The 22,785-nt window shown below is 45.3% G+C and overlaps 1 protein-coding gene across 1 annotated transcript in view; it reads right to left on the bottom strand.

Moving 5' to 3' along the window:
• The window catches only part of LOC147465280 (pentatricopeptide repeat-containing protein At2g03380, mitochondrial-like), a 59,109-nt gene extending 37,342 nt beyond the window's left edge, over nucleotides 1-21,767 (bottom strand). Inside the window, exon 1 of the mRNA XM_086519242.1 lies at nucleotides 21,211-21,767. Within this exon, the coding sequence (XP_086375368.1) occupies nucleotides 21,211-21,408 (198 nt within the window). The 5' untranslated portion in view covers nucleotides 21,409-21,767. The remainder of the gene's footprint in view (nucleotides 1-21,210) is intronic.
• Between the last annotated feature and the right edge of the window lie 1,018 nt (nucleotides 21,768-22,785).

Raw genomic sequence — 22,785 nt, 5'->3', positions numbered from 1 at the left:
ATTGGCAAACTTCAGTTGCATTGTCAGGGGTATTTGGGGCATGAGGACTTTTTCATAATGCCTTTGGAAGGTTGTGATGTTCTCTTAGGGATTTTCTGGTACCACAAGAACAACGCCGTGGTCGATTATCGGGCGAGGAAAGCGACATTGACTACAGAGAAGGGCAGAACCATTGTACTTGATATTAAACTAAAGGGCGAGTCTGTCCCTATTGTATCAGCTTCGGCCATTTCTAAATTAATGAAATCCAGTCTGTTTGTTTACTCAATCTTTATGAAAGAATTGAGCGATAAGGATAGGACAAATATGTCTAAACTTGATAAAGAACGCCAAGATTTTCTCCACTCTCACGCCGATTGCTTCTCAAAGGGCCTACCAGGCGAGTTACCACCTGCTCGTCCTGAAGATCATATCATTAATCTGATACCTGGAAGCACACCACCGAACCAACCACCTTACCGTGTGAGCCGAGCACAGAATGAAGAGATTATGAACCAAGTGAAAAACCTCTTGGAAAAGGGTCTTGTCCAGCCTAGTACTTCACCGTATTGCTCTCCAGTGTTGTTGGTTTTGAGAAGACGGATCTTGGAGAATGTGCATCGATTATAGAGCTCTCAACAAAATCACCATCAAGAACAGATTTCCAATTCCTAGGATCGATGATATACTCGACAGATTACATGGATCCTTGTGCTTTAGCAGGATTGATTTGAAGAGTGGATATCATCAGATCAGAATCGCGTTGGGAGACGTCTACAAGACAGCTTTTTGGACGACTTTTGGGTTATTTGAGTTTTGGTTGATGCCTTTTGGCTTAACCAATGCTCCTGCGACATTTAACCAGATGATGGACATGATTTTTTGAGAGTACAGGCTATTTGTTGGCACTTTCTTTGACGATATCATTGTTTTCTCCAAGAATGAGGCAGAACACAGAGATCATATGCTTCAAGTCTTTCAGGCATTACGAGATCACAAGTTAGTGATTAATGCGAAGAAAAGTGAAATTTTCCTACCAAAGATACATTTTTTGGGGCACATTGTCTCAGCAGCAGCAAGAGTGCAAATGGATCCGGCCAAGATAGAGACTATACGTGATTGGCCCGATTTGAAGAATGTCCATGAAGTTAGAAGCTTCTTGGGACTGTGTTCGTACTACAGGCGGTTCATTCAAAAGTTTGCAGAGGTTGCTTCCCCTTTGCATATCTTGACACAGAAAGGAGTCCCTTTCTCGTGGGGACCCACAGAGGTGACTGCCTTCAGACATTGAAAGAGAAATCGACTATGGGACCAGTTTTGACTTTGCCGGACTTGCAGAAGTCATTTGAAGGATATTGTCATGCTTGTGGTCGTAGTCTGGGTGTTAATGCAAGAAGGCCATGTCATTGTAAAGTGCAGCGGAATGAATGTTTGAACTTTGCTCAAGATGAGTGCTCCGAACTGTGCTCAAGGGTTCCTTTTACTTACGGAAGGGAGAGCCTTCCGTTCCTTTAGTGAGAGAGTGCAATGGACACAAACAGAGTGGATAAACACTATGAATGAAGGTGCTGAGACTGAGAGATAGAGAGAGAAGAATACGACACCAAAATGTTGTCAAACCCTCCTCCGAACGCCATACTCTCTATGGCGAGAGCGGTCTACTATTGATTGCACAAATCTCTACAATGATTTGGACTTGCTGACGATGTCGATGACGATGAGGACGACGACGAGACGGGCTGAAATCTGCAAATCTTATCTGCTGAATTCTGACTCTATGTCGGGGACGATGTCGATGGCGACGATGCGATGACGACGAGCGGAAAACGCAGATGCTGAAATCTGCGTTTTCCGGGCTGAATCTGCAAACTGCGCGGGATCTAACCGTGCGGCGAGGATCTGCTGCGGGAGGTGAGATCTGCGAGGTTCGGGACTTGATCTGCGATGTCTAAGGGCTGAAAACTGAAAACGCTAGTGGTTCTTGATGTTCCGTCGCCATGATCTGCAAAAGTTGTGGTGCAAACCAAAAACGCTAGGGCTGAAATTGGCTCCTGTTGTCATCGGTGGTTCTGCAAATGCAAAACGCTAGGCTGATCTGCTGTGTCGTGATGACGCCGGGCTGATCTGCTATGCAACAATCGCCAGGGCTGATCTACTGATGCAAAAACGCTAGGGTAGCTGCTGTGAGGCAAAAACGCTAGGGATCTTGCGGGTTCTGCTGAGAAGTTGCCTGTTGAGCGAGTGCTCCTGCTCCTGCTGCCTCTTCTGCTAAAAAGTGCTAACTCTGGTTTGCTTATATACTAACTTAACAAAATTGCCCTACCTACTTTCCAACAAAAGTCACTTAAAAATAATAAGTGGAAAATGTCAAAAATAGGGAAAATAGGCCTATGCACTGTAAAAATGCTACTGATGGGATCTGATGGGAATCTGATGGTCATGTTGTGTGCAACCAGAGGATATGCATCTAATCTAAGTGTCTGGACATGCACAGTCTGCGAACACTCACAAAAGTGCCATATCACTTCCTATTCTAGACTGACTTGACTGAACTGAACCCTGATCATGCTATAGCTTGTCCACGGACACATAGGGTTGGATGTGTCACGTGACAGTCATTGCTTACGAGAGCCGATTGTTCTCAATGCGGAAATGACAGCACAGATTTATGAGAAAGAGCTCTTGGCGGATATCCATGCTCTTACTCAGTGGCGGCATTACCTACTCGGATTTTAGTGTCTTTACACACCATCAGAGTTTGCGCTACTTCTTGTCACAGAAGCAAATTTCGGAAAAGCAAATGCGGTGGGCGAACATCTTGTCACGGTTTCACTTCCAGATTGTCCATGTTCAGGGACAGAAGAATGTGGTGGCAGATGCTTTGTCTCGGAAGCCATTGGTTCTCGCTATTTCCGCGATACATCATAGGAGCTTCGAGGATATGGTCGACCAGTATGCCTCACATACAGATTTTGCAGACGTTTTCACACGGATACGGGATGAGGAGACAGTAGCGGGATATTCCATTCGGGATGGCTATTTGATGAGAAAAACCATGTTGTGTGTTACACAACCGTTGAGGGAAAAGGTTATGACTGAATGCCACTGTCCACCTTTTACGAGTCACCGCCGCATTGCTAACACCATGAAAGGGGTAGAGAGATACTTCTTTTGGCCGAGACTCAAAAAGGATGTGGAAGAGTTTGTGCACACTTGCTTAGTATGCCAGAAGGTCAAGTTTGACAGGCATAAAGCACAGGGATTGTTACAGCCTTTACCCATACCCACCCGCCCCTAGGAAAGTATTGCAATGGATTTCATTTTTAATCTCCCGAGAACACAGAGTGGTCACGATGGTATCTGGACTGTTATTGACAGATTTAGCAAACAGGCTCATTTCATTCCAGTAAAGAAAACAGTCAAGCCGAATTACTTAGCGAGACTGTGAAACCGGCCTATTTAATCCAAAAAGGGCGGTAGACCTTAGACTTAAACCTTATTTGCTTTCACCCTTTTAATTTGTCGCCCACTTTACCTGTACTTTCAAGACACAACAAAGGGGAAAGGGATACAGGTTGCTAGACTGCACCTGTATGAGAAGACCGGCACCAGATTGGCCCCTAAATAGGCGCCCCTTTCGGTATTTCTTTATTCTTTAAAAGAGGGAATAAAAGTTGTGGTTCCCCACAAGCTGCCCCGCACAACCTTGGTTGAATTACAACTGTTCTGGCCCGATTTCGGCAACATAACTGTACTAGGACCCTTCCCAGTCAGTATTCCCACGCATTGGATGACTTTCCCGACGCGTACGGACACTTTGCAAAACCTGGCAAGAATCTGCAGCACGCTAAATTCTCTGTTTTCTGCCCCGAAAATGCGCCAGATCACCTGTACAACGGTCCCCTCGTGTCCCCGAACCTCCTGTGGGTATTAGGGTCCGTTTAGGGCCAAAAATTGAAGAGTGACAGGAATCCCAAGAAAGAAGGGCTTGTCCAGCCTCCCCTTGTGTCTCTTTTCACTCATTGAGAGCGGACCGTGCACTTAGCGGCCGGCCAATCGACGTGAGGTGGGAACAAGCAACCTTGGTGTGAGCGCAAGGCCGCAAAGGGGTGCGCCCGCAGGAAAGAGTAGAACTCGGGTGAAGAGAAGATCCTTCTCCAACGCGATTTGCAAGCGAAAGAAAACCTCAAGAACCCCAAGACCCTCAAGACTCAAGAACCTCAAGAACCCAAGATTCTCACGAATCAAGGACCTCAAGAACCTCAAGACCCTCGACCTAAGTTCCTCGCGAGCTTAAGACCCCAAGATTATAGTGCATGGTCGTCACCCGAAGCGGAATGGATACTTCGCATACAGGTGATGAGCATGAGAGAGGCGACGAAGACTCGTCCCACCCGGAGATGATTTCTTCAACCCTCCCCCTTCGCCATCTACGCCACAAAACCCTATGGAGGAAATGGTCAAGCAGATGATAGCCATGATGGATGGACAAGAAGCAAGTCGCCTTGCTCAGGACCGTGAGCGCATTGCTCTTGCCGCAAAACAAGAAGAAAACCGACTTGCTTTCGAACGCGAGCGCGATGAACGAGAAGCTCAAAGGGAGATTCGTCATCAAGAATTTATTTCCCACATCCTAGCTGCGAAGACCGAACCACCCAAAGATCATGGAAGTTCGTCAAGTGGCACAAGCCACGACGCGGATTCCAACCATCCAGTTACAAAAAAGTTGACTTTCAGTAAGTATGACGGTAAGATGGATGCTACAATTATTCATTCTTGGTTGCATCAATTTAATGCTTATTTTGCGACAACTAAGAAGAAAGGAAATAGCAAAGTTTTGACGGCAGCTATGTACCTTGCCGGTGATGCCATTAATTGGTACCACGCATGGCAAGAGGCACAGCTAGCCGCCCACCTAGAGGCAGCCGACGATTTCACGCCCCTCTCTTTTAGTTGGGCTGATTTCCAATGACAAGCTCAAGGCGCGGTTTATGCCACCTCAGTACCTTGCATGATTAAAGGACGATTGGCTAGCTCTCAAGCAAAATGGTATGCCGGTTATGTCTTTTTCTAATCGTATTTTGCAGCTAGGTACCCAACTACGCATGTCGGATGAAGAGCACAAAGAGGCTTTTCTCTTTGGATTGGACGAGTATATTAAGTACGATGTCAAGGTATTCAATCCAATCGATCTCAACAAGGCGGTAGCGATTGCTCTCGCACAGGAGATGAAGCACAATAAGGGAAAGCCTAAGGAGAACAAGACTTCCACAAGTACCTCGCAGACTTCTCAGAACCCGCAGAACGGTAAGAATGGTAAGAATGATAACTCTTCTAACCAATCTTCCAACAGTCTCTCATCAAAGAATTCTTCCAATGAATTTAAGGGTAAGGCTAACACAACTGCTAAACCTAAGCTTACTCCAGATGAAAAGGTAGCACAAGGAATTGTAGGAGGATACATCACGTCGGAAGAACAAAGCACTTATTCTAAGGAAGGTCGTCGTTTTCATTGTCACATTAAGGGTCACATAAAAAGAACATGTCCTAAGCTTGAATCGAATGAATCTAAAGAACCCACAGCACCCACTACATCTGTCAATGCAATGAATGATAACACGATTGTGCCCAAAGTTTCTCAAGACCCTCCCATTGATGATTCTCTCATTAAATGTTATGGTCGTACGTCGGGGCACCCTTTTGTCATATTGTTTGACCCAGGTAGTATGCATGATGTGATCAGTTTCTCTCTTGTTGAGAGAGCCCGTCTCGAAGTTAGTTTGAGATCTCCTATCGAGGTCTTTGGCTTTCGTCCCGGTATGGACGCTCTCATCACGGAGGAATGCCTTGATGTGTTGTTTGCAATTCAACAGACGGCCTTCACTAGAAGATTTGTTGTTTCTCCTCTCTCAGGATGTGATATGATTTTAGGCATTAAGTGGTTTCGTGAAACTGATGCTTTCATAAATTTTTCGGCTAACACTATAACTCTCAATGCCGACAGTAATTCTCCTACTATCTTTCATGGAGTGGATACTTCTCCTTCTCCATCTCTCATTGCTAATATGCAGGACAAGGTGGAAAGAATTCGAGATAAGGAGACTCTCTCAGTCTCTTTTTCTCCACAGCATGACACAAAGAATTTGCATGATTATGCGAAGCATGATGATTTGAAGAATAATGATTTGCATGATGATTTTGATAACAATGAAAAGCATGATGATTTGCATGATCAAGATGTGACTTCTCACAAGCATGATAAGCTGCATGAAGATGAAGTGATTGTTCACAAGGATGATGTGTTAGTTAATGCTTTTTCTAGCGAAGCTAACCTCGTTGTAGATTCGATCAATCACGAAGAATCGATCTTGGCTTTCGAGTCGAGGTCCACAGATCCCCCACAAGACGATTCGATAGATCCCGAAGAAGCAATCTTGGCTCTCGAGCCTTGGTCCAAAGAACCATCACAGGAAGTATTATGTGTTCGCATGATTGATACGCACACATTGTTCCAGTGTTTAATTCGTGAAGGTTTCCTGTATTTTAGTCAGCATCGTTATGTGATCCCTTTTCCTAGGCATGACATACTGCATGTTGAGCACGTTTCTCTCATGGATGAGCACGAATGTATGCGGATTTTTCGTGAAAAGCTGAAAAGTATGTATGTCAGGAAGTCACATTCCATGTCTCTTCCTTGGCATGACACAGTTTCTGAAAGAGCACATGATAGTATGAGCACCAAGCATGGGCATTTCCATTGTGATTTGCCACAGTTGATTGATTTCAGTCAAACAGAAAAGATTCGATCTCATTCTTTGCATGTGTTTGATGAACGGGTTGTCACTCCGTCTATTGGTTCGTCTACATTGCATACACGGTCTTTAGAGAAGACAAGAATTTTTTCCTTCACTTTAATGGAATGGGTATGTTCATGGTTTTGTGTTGGAGATGGTTTCAGGAATTTTCAGCCATGGAGATTCTTGAAGACGAAAGAAGCAGGACTCTCGACGAAGTTGAAGCAAGAAAGGAGATTCAGAAGACTTTGTGTCGCTTTCGGCGCGGCCCAAAGAAGCAAGCGTTGCAGATCTTTATGAAGTTCAAGTACCGCGTGACCCACACAACAGAGTGGGCCGGCGAAGAGTCCCTTCCAGGATTCCCGATGGTGTTGGTGATCTCCCTCGACGCCATACAGTTCGGTACCAGTACCTCACTTTGAAAAGGAGGGGATGTCACGTGACACATCCCAACCCTATGTGTCCGTGGACAAGCTACACCATAGCAGGGTTCCCGTCAATCACATCAAGTTTAGATTAGCAGTGATCTGGTACTTTTGTGAGTCTATTCGTAGACCGTGCATGCCCAGTCACTTAGCATAGATGCATATCCTCCGGTTGCACACGGCATGATCATCAGAATTCCCATCAGAATCCATTAGCATCCTTTAGGGGAATTTTCCAGTGCATTTAGCCTATTTTCCTATTTATTGGTATTTTCACTTATTATTTTTAAGTGACTTTCCAACAAAAGTAGGTAGGGCAATTTTGCTAAGTTAATATATAAGCAAACCCAAGTTAGCACTTTCTGGCAGAAGAGGCAGCAAGAGCTTCCCGCTCAACAGGCAACTTCTCAGCAGTAACCCCCCTCAGCACATAGCCTCGCCATACCTCTCCCATCCCCTTGGCGTTTTTCCTAGATCCAGCATCGCCATCAGATCTTATCCCCTGGTGTTTCATCCTCTTGCAGATATCGCCATCACCTTTCCCTTGCTGGCGTTTTTGTCCAAGCCTTGCAGCGTTTTAGGATCGCAGAAAACCTCAGCAGATCAGCGTTTTTGACATCAGCCTATTAGCGTTTTTATTCCCAGCAAGCCAGCGTTTTGGCAAGGATCAGAGGCAGCCAGCGTTACTGCATTTGCAGCCCAACCGCATCAGAATGCACAGCGTTTTCAGCCTATGACATAGAAGCAGATCAGCCCCAGATTGGTTGCAGAAGTTCCCCCGTCATTAGCCAAAGAAAACGCAGCCAAAACAGTTATTTTCAGCCACCGAAACAGTCCCAAAATTCAGCAGTTAGAAGATCTCAGATTTCAGCCATCAAGTCGTCGTCGTCATCAACATAGTCCATTGCATCAGTCCATTGCATACGCATTGTACACCTTTGTGCAATCCAAGTAGACCACTCTCGTCGGCGAGAGTGGGGCCTTCGGAGGAGGGTTTTACAACCTCTCGGGTGTCGTATCTCTTCTCTCTCCTTCTCTCAGTCTCATTCACTTGCACGCACAATATCCACTCACTTTGTTCGTGATCATAGCACTCTCCATAAGACAGAAAGCTCTCTCTTTCCCTAAGAACTAAAAGGAACCTTGAGCAATAAAGATCACTAATCTTGAGAAAATACAACATTCATTCCGCTGCACCTAACACTCTTCTTCTCCAAAGTATGACACACAAGATTTGCATGATGATAAGCATGATGATTTGGATGACAATGACAAGCATGATGATATGGATGACAATGACAAGCATGAGTATTTGCATGATCACGATGTGATTTCTCACAAGCATGATGATTTGTATGATCAAGACGTGATTGTTCACCGGGATGATGGTTTAGTTGATGCTTTTTCTAGCGAAGCTAACCTCGTTGCAGATTCGATCGATCACGAAGAATCGATCTTGGCTTTCGAGTCGAGGTCCACAGCAAACCCCCAGGCAGATTCGATCAAACACGACGAACCGATCTTGGCTCTCGAGCCTAGGTCCAAAGAACCCTTACAGGAAGTACTATGTGTTCGAATGATTAGTCAACACGCATTGTGCGAGTGTTTCATTCGTGATCGTTTCCTGTATTTTAGTAAGCGTCTTTCTGTGATCCCTTTTCCTAGGCATGACATCTTATACGTTGAGCACGTTTCACTCATGAATGAGCACGGATGTATGCGGATTATTCATGAAAAGCTGAAAAGTATGCATTCAAGGAAGTCACATTCCATGTCTCTTCCTTGGCACGACACAGTCGTAGAAAGAGCACAAGAAAGTATGAGCACCAAGCATGGGCATTTCCGTTGTGAATTGCCACAGTTGATTGCTTTAGATCAGAAGAGAAAGATTCAATCTCATTGTTTGCATGTGTGTGGTGAACGGTTTGGCACTCCATCTCTTTGTTCATCTACATTGCATGCACAGTCTTTAGAGACGACAAGAGCTTTTCCAGTCACTTTACATGGAATAGGTATGTTCATGTTTTTGTATTGGAAGTGGTTTCAGGAATTTTCACATTCTTGAAGAAGGTAGACGCATGACTCTCCACAAAGTGAAGGAGACTCAGAAGACTTTGTGTCGCTTTCGGCACGGCCCAAAGAAGCAGGCATTGCAGACCTTTATAAAGTTCAAGTATCACACGACCCACACATCAGAGTGGGCCGGCGAAGAGTCCTTTCCAGGATTCCGAATGTTATTGGCGATCTCCCTCGACGCCATACAGTTCGGTACCAGTACCTCACTTTGAAAAGGAGAGGATGTCACGTGATACATCTAACCCTATGTGCACATGGACAAGCTACAGCATGACCAAGGTTTAGTTCAGTCAAGTCAATCTAGAATAGGAAGAGATCTGGCACTTTTGTGAGTCTGTTCGCAGACTGTGCATATCCAAACACTTAACGTAGATGCATATCCTCTGGTTGCACACAGCATGATCATCACGTTTCCATCAGAACCCATCTTGAGCATTTTTACAATGCATAGACCTGTTTTCCCTATTTTTGACATTTTTCACTTATTATTTTTAAGTGACTTTTGTTTAAAACTAGGTAGGGCAATTTTGCTAAGTTTGTATATATAGAAACCTAGCGCTAGCACTTTCTGGCAGAAGAGGCAACAAGAACTTCGTGTTCAACAGACACCTTCTCAGCAAGACCCCCCACATTAGCAGACCTAGCGTTTTTGCATCTGCAAGGACCTAGTGTTTTCATCCACAGGCAGCCTGGCGTTTGTGCACAGCGGATCAGCCCCGGCAGCACCTAGACAGATCAAGAAGCCTAGTGTTTTGCATTTGTAGAACAACCGGCAGCAGCAGAACAGTTTTCAGCCTAGCATTTTTGGTTTGCAGATCAGCCCCGGCGTTTTGCAGATTCATCGCGACGGACCCTCATTAAGCATTTTCAGTTTTCAGCAATCAGACATCGCAGTAGAACCCCCGAACCTCGCAGATCTCACGTTCCTGCAGCAAATCCTCGCCACACGGTCGGATGCCGCAAAATTTGCAGTTTCAGCCCGCAAAACGCAGATTTCAGCATCGACATTTTCAGCGCGTCGTCGTCGCGTCAGAATTCAACAGATACAAGATTTGCAGATTTCATCCCTTGGAATTTTCAGTTTTCAGCCCGTCTCGTCGTCGTCGACATCGTCGGCAAGTCCAAAGCATTGTAGAGATTTGTGCAATCAATAGTAGACCCCTCTCGCCATACAAAGTGGGGCCTTCGGAGGAGGGTTTTACAACGTTTCGGGTGTCATATTCTCTTCTCTATCTCTCAGTTTCATGCACTTCCATTCACAGTGTCCATTCACTTTGTTTGTGTTCATTACACTCTCTCACTAAAGGAACGGAAGGCTCTCCCTTCTGTAAGTAAAAGGAACCTTGAGCACAGTTCGGAGCACTCATCTTGAGCAAAGTTCAACATTCATTCCGCTGCACCTTACATTGGTATCAGAGCTTTGGCAATGTTCTGTATCACTCAAGGAAAGAACCACAAGAACCACAGAATTTTGCATCAACCCAAGTTCACTTGGGCGTGTCAATTCCTAATCGTGTTTTTGAAGAGTGACAGGAAACCCAAGAAAGAAGGGCTTGTCCAGTCTGCCCTTGTGCCTCTTTTCACTCATTGAAAGCGGACCATGCACTTAGCGGCCGGCCAATCGACATGAGGTGGGAAAAGGCAACCTTGGTGTGAGCGCAAGGCCGCCAAGGGGTGCGCCCGCGGAAAAGAGCAGAACTCGGGTGAATCTAGCACAGATTGCAAGCGAAAGAAGAACCTCAAGAACTCAAGAACCCCAAGAACCAAGACCCCCAATAACCCAAGTTCCTTGTGAACTCAAGAACCCCAAGAATTCAAGTTCCTTGTGAACTTAAGAACCCAAGACCACAAGAACCCTCGACTTCAGTGGATGGTCATCACTCGAAGCGGAATGGATACTTCGCTTGGAGGTGATAAGCATGAGAGAGGCGAAGAACAATTTTCCCCACCAGGAGGTTTTTCTAACCGTCCACCTTCCCCATCTACGCCAAAGATTGCACCAGATCCTATGGCAACTTTCGACAAGATGATGATGGACAGGAAGTTAGAACGCGAAGCACGAAAAGCAGAAAGAAAGGCCGACTTTGAGCGTGAGCGCGAGCAAGCACGCTTGGAGACCGTAGAAAGAAAAGCAGAAATACAGCGTGAACACGAAGCAAGAATGGCAGCTATATAACATGAGCACAACGAAAGGAAAGCCGCCTTGTTCCGATTCTTTTCTCAAGTGCAGGCACACATGCAAGAGATTCGGGAAAAGGAGACTCTCTCAGTCTCTTCTTCTCCAAAGTATGACACACAGGATTTGCATGATGATAAGCATGATGAATTGCCTGATAATGATAAGCATGATGAATTGGATGACATTGACAAGCATGATGATATGGATGACAATGACAAGCATGATGATTTGGATGACAATGACAAGCATGATTAGTTGCATGATCACGATGTGATTTCTCACAAGCATGATGATTTGTATGATCAAGACGTGATTGTTCACCAGGATGATGGTTTAGTTGATGCTTTTTCTAGCGAAGCTAACCTCGTTGCAGATTCGATCGATCACGAAGAATCGATCTTGGCTTTCGAGTCAAGGTCCACAGCAAACCCCCAGGCAGATTCGATCAAACATGACGAACCGATCTTGGCTCTCGAGCCTAGGTCCAAAGAACACTTATAGGAAGTACTATGTGTTCGAATGATTAGTCAAAACGCATTGTTCGAGTGTTTCATTCGTGATCGTTTCCTGTATTTTAGTCAACGTCTTTCTGTGATCCCTTTTCCTAGGCGTGACATCTTGTACGTTGAGCACGTTTCACTCATGAATGAGCACGAATGTATGCGGATTATTCATGAAAAGCTGAAAAGTCACATTCCATGTCTCTTCCTTGGCACGACACAGTCGTAGAAAGAGCACAAGAAAGTATAAGCACCAAGCATGGGCATTTCCGTTGTGAATTGCCACAGTTGATTACTTTAAATCAGAAGAGAAAGATTCAATCTCATTGTTTGCATGTGTGTGGTGAACGGTTTGACACTCTGTCTCTTTGTTCATGTACGTTGCATGCACAGTCTTTAGAGAAGACAAAAGCTTTTCCAGTCACTTTACATGGAATAGGTATGTTCATGTTTTTGTATTGGAAGTGGTTTCAGGAATTTTCACATTCTTGAAGAAGGTAGACGCATGACTCTCCACAAAGTGAAGGAGACTCAGAAGACTTTGTGTCGCTTTCGGCACGGCCCAAAGAAGCAGGCATTGCAGACCTTTATAAAGTTCAAGTATCACACGACCCACACATCAGAGCGGGCCGGCGAAGAGTCCTTTCCAGGATTCTGAATGTTATTGGCGATCTCCCTCGACGCCATACAGTTCGGTACCAGTACCTCACTTTGAAAAGGAGAGGATGTCACGTGATACATCTAACCCTATGTGCACATGGACAAGCTACAGCATGACCAAGGTTTAGTTCAGTCAAGTCAATCTAGAATAGGAAGTGATCTGGCACTTTTGTGAGTCTGTTCGTAGACCGTGCATGTCCAGACACGACACAGCATGATCATCAGACTTCCATCAGAACCCATCTTGAGCATTTTTACAGTGCATAGACCTATTTTCCCTATTCTTGACATTTTTCACTTATTATTTTTAAGTGACTTTTGTTGGAAACTAGGTAGGGCAATTTTGCTAAGTTTGTATATATAGAAACCTAGCGCTAGCACTGTTAGGTGCAGCAGAATGAATGTTTGCGCTTTGCTCAAGATGAGTGCTCCGAACTGTGCTCAAGGTTCCTTTTGTTCTTATGGAAGGGAGAGCCTTCCGTTCTTAATGAGAGAATGCTATGATCACAAATAAAGTGAATGGACACTGTGCGTGCAAGTGAATGAGACTGAGAGATAGAGAGAGAAGAGAGATACGACACCAGAGACGTAAAACCCTCCTCCGAAGGCCCCACTCTCGTCGGTGAGAGTGGTCTACTTATTGATTGCACAAGTGGTAGAATGCGGATGCAATGGACTGATGCAACTTGGGACTATGTTGATGACGACGACGGTGATGAAGACGACGACTTTAGGGCTGAAATCTGTGGTCTTCTATCTGCTGAAAATCTGCTAATCTTTGGGCTATTTTGGGTGGCTAAAAATGACTGTTTTAGCTGCGTTTTTGAGGGCTGAAAATGGAGATCTTCTGCAACCATCTCGGGCTGAATCTGCTGCAAATCCTGCATGCTGAAAACACTGAGTCTTCTGCTGCAAAAGGGCTGAAAACCAAAAACGCTGGGCTGCCTACTGTCACTAGCAAAAACGCTAGGCTGTTCTGGGTCTGCTGCTGGCGATCATGGCTGAAAACGCAAGGGCTGTGGAGGTCTTGGCGATGTCAACTGAAAACGCTAGGCTAAGTATCTGTGGCAAGGATGGGGACCAAAGACGCCAAGGGTGCTGGGGGTTCTGCGGGTTCTTGCTGAGAAGGTGCCTGTTGAGCGGGGAGCTCTTGCTGCCTCTTCTGCCAAAAAGTGCTAACTTGGGTTTGTTTATATATTAACTTAGCAAAATTGCCCTACCTACTTTTGTAGGAAAGTCACTTAAAAATAATAAGTGAAAATACCAAAAATAGGGAAAATAGGCTAAAATCACTGGAAAAATCCCCTAACTATTCTAATGGATTCTGATGGGATGAGCAACCCAAATTGGAGTAAAGCAAGGAGATACTCGTTCCAGAACAGATATTGTCACATAAAGATAGAAAGATTAAAAGTAAAGTGATTAGACGGTTCTTGGTTAAATTCAAGAACTATCCTGCATTGAATGCGTAGTGGATGGAGAAGGAGGACCTAGCAAATACTCCTCATATTGTAGAACTTTACCTTGAAGCATTCTGTTTGGCATAGTCTACTCCGGTTTGCACAAGAGGGGAGTTGCTCCGCTCCTTTGTCAACATATTACCCCAATTTTTTATATAGTCACTGATGTCCCTTTTGGTTTCAGGGATACTGTTGAGCTGACAGTATTCTGTTGTATGACTTTATAAACTGGAATTCCCGAAAATGAAAATGATACTGATTGATTTGTACTTGACTTGTTTGAGCGCAGGAATTGAAAGACGAAATGACTGCAGCATTTCGGTCTCATAAATCTCTATAGACATTATTGCAATATGGATTAGTTAATCGGGCATCTGTGAGGTCCCGACTGGATCTAGATGCGATTACTAAATATGTTGCCGATTAATCATGGTGTGAGATTTGGAATGAATTTGAATGTGATTTGTCATGTGATGTCCTGTAATGTCAAGTGATGTCCTGTGATGTCCAGTGATGTGACTGTCGATTGGTACATGTGCTAGATGTGTTGTATCTAGTGCATTAGTACTAACAGTCAGTGTCTACTAAGACAGTTTATGTCACAAGACGGGCACCACGTGCCAATAGAAAAGACCAGACTGAACAAACTTTTAGCACTCCAATAACAACTGAACTGAGAGAGAAACGACGCGGGACACGGAGTGGCAGAAGTCCACCCCAGAGAGTATTGGCCCCAAACCTTGGCGCCCCTTTCAGTATTTCTTTATATTGCATCAACACAATACAAGCCGGTACTCCAGACTCTGCACCTTCTCCAGGAAGGATGCCAGAGAATGAGCCCTAACCTCATATTTAAAGGCCCTTGGCCTGAAAAGCAGTTACAGTGAAAAGCCTTCAAAACTCAAAAGCTTCTGGTCCCAAAAGCAATGCCAAAAGCTGCCAGCGTAATTTACAAAAATCCGTACAGCCTGCCACGTCATCAGCCAACGCAAAACGTGGAAATCTGTACAGCCTGCTACGTCATCATGCGAGCGCAATTTTCGGAAATCTGTCGTACAACTGCCACGTCATCATCTTTGCGTGAGTGTGTGTGAGTCCTGCTTTATTTCAATCCCTTTATGTCACTGGGGCCCCATCGGACGGGGTCCTCATAAGTTGGTAGGACTTCTTCTTCTGTTACTTGTTCTTCTTAGGGTTTAGGCTCCTCGGCCGACATCTATAAGTTGGCTCCATTCTTTAGGCTTTGACACGTAGGCAATTTGTGACATCTCCCGTTCTTGAAAGAGAGTAATCGTTCGCGATTACAGCATATCTGCAAAACAACTCAAGTTAGCTCAAAAAAAATCCCGAGGGTCATTCCGAGGGACATTCCGAGGGACAATCAGTTTGCTCTTTTTGTCAAGGAGTTAGCTTCTCCTTTCGGCTCTTTCGATCAAGGAGTTAGCTTCTCCTTTCGTCCAAATCAGAACTCTTGATATTCCGGCGTAGTAAAATTAGCCATCACACCCAGACCGTACTGATCTTCCACAGGTGTCTTGATGCACTAAAATTACATACCCAGGCAATCTCATCCAATTAGGAATATTCAGTAATTGGCACATCACAATGCAACACAAATGCTTACATATGCATGTTACAAGACATAGAAACATAAAGTCGTCGATGAACACTCCTCCCGCATAACCTAAAAAGGTCCCGGCCAAGAGATATAGAGGCCTTTTACAACCAAACGCCCCCCAGACCGCAGCTTGCGTCGTTTGGAGGTGCTAAAAGTAACCACTGCTCAGACTTCTTAATACTCCTCCCGCATAACCATCTAGCTCCGGGCCGGGAGTCGCAACAACAATTATTTTACAAGCATACAACCAAACGCTCCCCAGACATCCAGTCTGCGTCGTTCGGAGGTTCAAACAATAGCAAAACAGCAGTTCTCATTACTCCACCCGGGAGTAAAATCACCAATCATTAAAACCAGTATTAAAACCAAAGTCAAACATTTCAAATCGGCACCAAGACACGTTCAAAACAGATACCATCCATTTCAAACAAACTCCAAATAGGATCACCAAACAAGTTCTCAAACAGATTTCAAACTTAAAAAGCAATCTCGACATCAGTCGAGCTCGAAAAGTCGACTCACTTTCCATCCTGAAACCTGCACCAAAAAAATTAGGGTTAGGTTCATTCCATAAGGTCGTAGCCGAGCACAGCATGGTCCATCAGCTCTTGGACAAACAGCGTTTCTTTGGCGGCGATGGTAGTCCCAAGATGGCAATCGCACTGGACCTCCAAGGTCATCTGATCGTGAAGAGACATCTACTGGGAGATGTCGAGAAATTTCAAGTTATAATCTGCTAGGGTTTTCATGGCAAGCATTTCAGAATATCCCACTCTGCTAGAAGTTGCACTCCGAAGGTAGATGTCAAAAACCATATAACTTCGGGCAAAAAAATTTCTTGAAAGCTTGCCAAGTCCTTGGAAGTGTGCGGCTTGGTAGCTATAGACATCTGCATGGTACTGTCTCTGAAAAAAACAGCAACTCGAAACAAATCTTGGATCCTTCTCTTGCAAGTGATCTTAATGGCTTATGCCCTGTAAGACATGAGCGGTGAAGACGGGAGTGCGCCCGATGCGCGATGAAGTAAGGGTGGGAGTGGCGTATAAGTCCAGGTTGGAGGGCGAAGATACCTCGAAGAAATTCCAGAAGTCTCTGGATTGCTCGAAGATACCTCGAATAAATTCCAGAAGTCTCTAGTTTGCTCGAAGATACCTCGAATAAATTCCAGAAGTCTCTAGTTTGCTCTGTCTGCTCTTTTGTGGGACCGGTATGCTTTCAGAAAAGCACACGCCTGATGCTCTGATACCACTGTCACAAGACGGGCACCACGTGCCAATAGAAAAGACCAGACTGAACAAACTTTTAGCACTTCAATAACAACTGAACTGAGAGAGAGAAACGACGCGGGACACGGAGTGGCGGAATTCCACCCCAAAGAGTATTGGCCCCAAACCTTGGCGCCCCTTTCGGTATTTCTTTATATTGCATCAACACAGTACAAGCCGGTACTCCAGACTTTGCACCTTCTCCAGGAAGCATACCAAAGAATGAGCCCTAACCTCAGATTTAAAGTCCCTTGGCCTGAAAAGCAGTTACAGTGAAAAGCCTTCAAAACTCAAAAGCTTTTGGTCCCAAAAGCAATGCCAAAAGCTGTCAGCGTAATTTACGAAAATCTGTACAGCCTGCCATGTCATCAGCCAGCGCAAAACGCGGAAATCCGTACAGCCTGCTACGTCATCATGCCAACGCAATTTTTGAAAATCTGTCGTACAACTACCACGTCATCATCTTTGCGTGAGTGTATGTGGGTCATGCTTTATTTTAATCCCTTTATGTCACTGGGGCCCCATCGGACGGGGTGCCCATAAGTTGGTAGGACTTCTTCTTCTGTTACTTGTTCTTCTTAGGGTTTAGGCTCCTCGGCCAGCATCTGTAAGTTGGCTCCATTCTTTAAGCTTTGACACGTCAGCAATTTGTGACAGTTTATGGCCTCTGTCTATTTTTGCAGGCAAAATCGAGGATGATTAGAATTCTTTCAAGAGGGGGTATGTCACAAACCGATGACATGGCAGTGCCCACATACACGGACACAGTGTTGACATGGCAACAGGTCCCGAAAAATGCGCCGACAAGCTGACGTGGCAGCCTGAAATTTGTGGCGCATTTCACGCTGATGATGTGGCAATCCGTACGCTGTACGGATCTGCACAATTTACGCTGGCCAGTTTTTGGGGTTTGATGCTTTAATTTTTGAAAGCTTTTGGGACAATTGCTTTTGAGTTTAAAGATTTTTAGGACTCTGCTTTTGGGCATCCCTTGTACTTATAAATAAGTGGGCTAGGCCTCACTTCTTAGAGCATCTGGACAGAGTCTGAGAGTCAGCGCATGCCTACTCTCTTGTACTTTGAACACAGATTAATATAAAAAGAAATACCAAAAGGGGCGCCAGTCTCTGGGGCCAATACCTCTAGGCACAAAACTACACCGGGCCGTGTCGTCTTTTGTGAATTATTTTTAAGTGAATCTCTACTATGTCGCGGTAGAGTCTTGACTTGGGGTGTCCAAGTTTGTTACATCAATCCAAAAGATTAGAAGTGTAGAAGAGCAACTGCACTACCATCCAAGCCAAGCTCCAGGTGACTCCGGATGTAGTCGCGTAATGATGCCTGATCTCCCGCATCTTGTGGGTAAACTCTCCAAGAGAGTCTAAAGAACCTCTAGATCCAAGCAATGAACCTCTAGATCCAAGATCCTCTCCCTAAGTCCATGTAGATGCTCCTGTGTAAGCAAGTGATCTGACATGTGGAGGTAAGGTGGTAAGTGTCTGTCCACCCAAGATGGTGGTGTGTTCTTTGGGAATGTTGGAATCCCATATGCCATGAGCATGGCCATATCTCGTGTGAACTCCTCTGATGAGTGCATAGGTGTGTCCATATCAAACCACAAGTCACCACCCCCTCTGGAGTGCGCAACCGGCGAATGATGGCTGGAATGAATGGATCTCCCAAGGATCGTATGCCTGTAGATGATCAAGCCGATGTCAAAGATACCGTGTACTGTAGCAATCACTGAGAGACCGCATGGACCACTACCGGATGATGTCCTGTAGGAGATAACTTCATCCTCTGTGAAAAACACAAGCCATGTGGCTGCTGTCCACCCAAAAACGCAACTGCGAGATGATGAAAATGCCGCTGTCCAGCAATTTTCAGCGTGCTCATACGCTCCTGGCATGGTCCGGAGCGGTGCAAAGGGCGTGGGGAGGGTGGGAATCAATGTAGCAACCCAAAGTGGGCTGAAAACAGAGAAAACAACAAGGTGTATATGGCTGAAAACAGTAGATCTGAAGAAGATTCTCGCCGGCAAGGCACCGGATGCCGAGCCGGTGGGGCAAAGATCCAAGTGGGCTGATGCTAGCGCTGCCCCCCCCTGCTGAAAACGCAAGGTTTTCCACCAAAAACGTAGGTGCTCCCCAAAAACGCAAGTAATTTGGAGGGGTTTTCCACGACAAAAATGTCCAAAAATGGCTGGCGCTGGCAGCCAGCAGGTGATCGCCAATAAAGGAAGCAAAAACGCAGGTGGAAATGGGGATTCCCGCTTCAGAAAACGCTCCATATGTCGTCGCTTGCCTGGCTTTTTGTTGATCGCGGGCTGATGTAAAAACACTCGCTGATTCTTGCAGAAAACGCTGATGTGATCCCTTGGGAAGAGTACCTGATGCGGAGATGCGCCTTGGAGCACGGCAGAGCCTAAAGCTGTTGATACCATGTGAGTGCACGTGTGCGGAAGCGTGAGGGAGGAGAGAGAGAGAGAGACAGACAGTAGACCACAAATGCAAGATATGGTGAATAGGGGACGATTAGCCTCCCATGACTACCATGAGCAGAAAACCTTGTCTATACAATCAGATTATGGAAGTGGGTACCCCCTGGCCCCATAAATAGGTGCCCAAGGGGAGGTAGGGCAAATGCGTGGAAAATACCCCACGACCCAACAATGAGATGGACACCCAGACAAAGGTGGGTGGCCGGCCCGGAGTGGACGGCCGGACTGTGAGAGTGAGCAGTGAAGAGGGCGTGAGCCACGCACGCCGAAAACGTTGGAGGGAGAGAGAGAGAGAGAGAGACACAGAGAGAGAGAGAGAGAGAGAGAGAGAGAGAACACAAGTCTTCGAATGATGCTCTCAATACACAATCTGAATGACTACAAGACCCTAAGCATTTTATTTATAGAATCTTCGGTTGAGGTGGGGAAAATGTGTAAATGGTGCAAAAAACATAAAAGCCCAAAAATGGCTAAAAATGTGTACACCTAGCCAGGCTCAGAAAATGACCGGCCGGACACGTGCTAAAAGCGTCCGCCCATGCAATCTACATGATGTGTGATGGGTGGCCAACCCGGGACAATCAATAGCCGTACAAAATGGCAAAGCAACGGTGGTGTAACTCTAACACCCCCTCTCAGCACCGGATGTTGAGACAACACAAATGAGTCGAAGGTGAGAAGCCAAGGTCCGCTGAGGTACAACCTTCGTGAAGATGCCTGTTGCATTGTCCACTGTGTAAGGACATACTCCAAATGAAGATCTCCAGCCAAAACGCGCTCCCAAACATAGTGGTACTGCACCTCAATGGGCTTTGTCCACGCCTGAAAGATAGGGTTCTTGACAATAGCAATGCAACTCTGATTGTCGCACAAAAGACGAGTCGTAGCAGTATGGGGAAAACACAACTCTCCCAGTAATCTCCGTAGCCATATGGCCTCACAAGAAGCATAGCAAGCTACTATGTACTGCACCTCTGTGGAAGATAGCGCAATGGTGGGTTGCCGCTTATTGCTCCATGAAATGGGTCCCAAGCCGAGTGTGAAAACTACTCCTATAGTAGAGCGCCGAGTATCTGGATTTCCTGCCCAATTTGAATCGCACCAACCAAGTAAGGTGCAACCCTTGGAGCGACCATAGAACACACCATGGTCCAAGGTGCCGCTAATGTACCGCAAAGTCCGTTCGCGAGAAATCCAGAGGTTCATGCTTCATACATTACACGACATGTGTTGCCTCCAATTACAAAACCATCTTCTTCTCCGAACAAGGGACCTACACTACCCCTTACATGCTCGATCAAGACCCTCCCCTTGAGTGCGATCTACAATATCGCCTCCATCTGGCCCAGCTCTCATTCTCTACGATTCGAGACACAGTGTCGGGGCACTGCCTAGGAGTCGACTATGGACTTTATGTCCCCAAAAAGCTCGCGAGTTTGAGTATGACACCATACTTGAATGCTCAGCTTTTGATCACATTAGAGCTTGCTTTCCCCACATCTTCGGTGATAAGCTCACCCTACACACATTCCTCTCCCAACCATGGTATTCTCGATAGCGACGCCCATTTCCACAATTCTTGAGCATCAAGAGTCACTCATCATCTCCACACACTCCACATGATATGTTTCTTTTGGTCCCATAGGCCATATTTGAACTTCAAGGACGATAATAAAATCAATCTCTCTCTCTCTCTCTCTCTCTCTCTCTCTCTCTCTCAAAAAGGCACATCTTCAGAATGCAATTAAGCTTACCTTGCTCTTCCGATTATCCCACCACTGGGAGCGGTCCCTGAAAAACTCTCGCCATAGAAAGTCTATGTCCGAGCTATCTGAGGAGCATCTTGGTGAGCGCTGCTCAATCCACTGTGCTTGAAGGAGGTGATCATCAGAGACAGAAGGAAAGAAACTCTTGCAGGTGCACGTCTCCAAGGATAAAAATGTCAATATCATATTGAGCTAGGGCTGTATCATCAGAGCCTTAGCTCCTTCTCTAGAAGATCTCTGCTCTTGATTCACGTGTGTCTGGAGTAGCCACGATTAAGACGAAGCAGAGCTCTCATCTACTTTCAGCCCCTGCTGTACTGCTTATCCACGCTTCTGAGATTCTTGTTTGCTGCTGTAGGCCGCAATTCGTTGGCCCCCTCCTGTTTGCTTGTTTCCTGCTGTTGGCAGCTGCATGCGAACAATTAGAATGTGTACCTTCAGTATTTCTGCCAGATTGGCAGAAACTCTCTCTCTCTCTCTCTCTCTCTCTCTCTTCTGGCCGAGGGCTACGCGCGTCAAAAAGGGAAAATTCACTATGGTAGACCTCCTCTATCTCACAAGGGGCTCAATGGCCAACATGTATTACAGGGATGAGTTCACGCGACCCACCCTCGACGGGTCTCATTCGTTCTTATCAAAGGGTCATTCCTTTAAAAAATCAAACTCAAACATGTGAGTATGTGTTGTGTGTACATACCTATGTGTGTGTGTGTATGTGTGTGTATCCTTATATATCCCCATATGACACACATCACATTTTCTCTATCTCTCCCTTCTTGGCATCCCTCACCTCTCTCTCTCTCTCTCTCTCTCTCTCTCTCCCTCCCCCCCTCCATACACACACACACACACACTTGGGCAGCATTTTAAATTTTCTTACGATGTACCAATAATTAATTTCTCTAGCTAAATTCTACTACAAAGTGTGGCAACATGGCAAAAGAGCACATATCGAGTCACTTTTGTTAAATATGCACCTTTTCACCCTCGCTTTTCTCTTTTGTGTCGTTCCCCCTAAAGACTCCCGTTCTCTCTCTCTCTCTCTCCCTCTCTCTCTCTCTCTCTCTCTCTCACACACACACACACACACACATATTTTACATTGGGTAACTCACGTGGTGATACTATGGGTCTTGCCCTTGTTAACTGGATCGAGATATTGTTAGTCTCCATCGTGTTGACTTCCAAGTTCCTATCTCTTGTTCAATGTTTTGAGAAAGTGTGCCTCAGTTTAGCCTTGAGTCGGATGAAAAATCAAAGGGAAAATTACCAAAATACCCCTCTAATTTGTGGAAATTTCCAAAATATCCTTGTATTTATTTTGGTTGGACTGTTCAAGATTTTCTAATCTTTATTACTTTTTGACAATTGAGATTCGTTTTTGAGTGCTCATCGTGTATTTTGCTTTATTATTCTAAAACTAATGAAGTTTAGAATAATGAAGCAATTCATCTCCAAAGCCTACATAACCAACTCAAATTGTAGGTTTAGCATCTTCTATGATAGACAATCAGTCCTCTTATGAAGAGCTACAAAAAAAAAAAAGGAGAAATTTACTCTCAC

The sequence above is a fragment of the Adiantum capillus-veneris genome, chromosome 1 (genome assembly GCF_014529385.1).
Source record: "Adiantum capillus-veneris isolate H3 chromosome 1, ASM1452938v2, whole genome shotgun sequence".
Lineage (NCBI taxonomy): Eukaryota > Viridiplantae > Streptophyta > Polypodiopsida > Polypodiales > Pteridaceae > Adiantum > Adiantum capillus-veneris.
The sequence above is the reverse complement of the archived record's forward strand: the minus strand, read 5'-3'. Positions and strand labels throughout refer to the sequence as shown.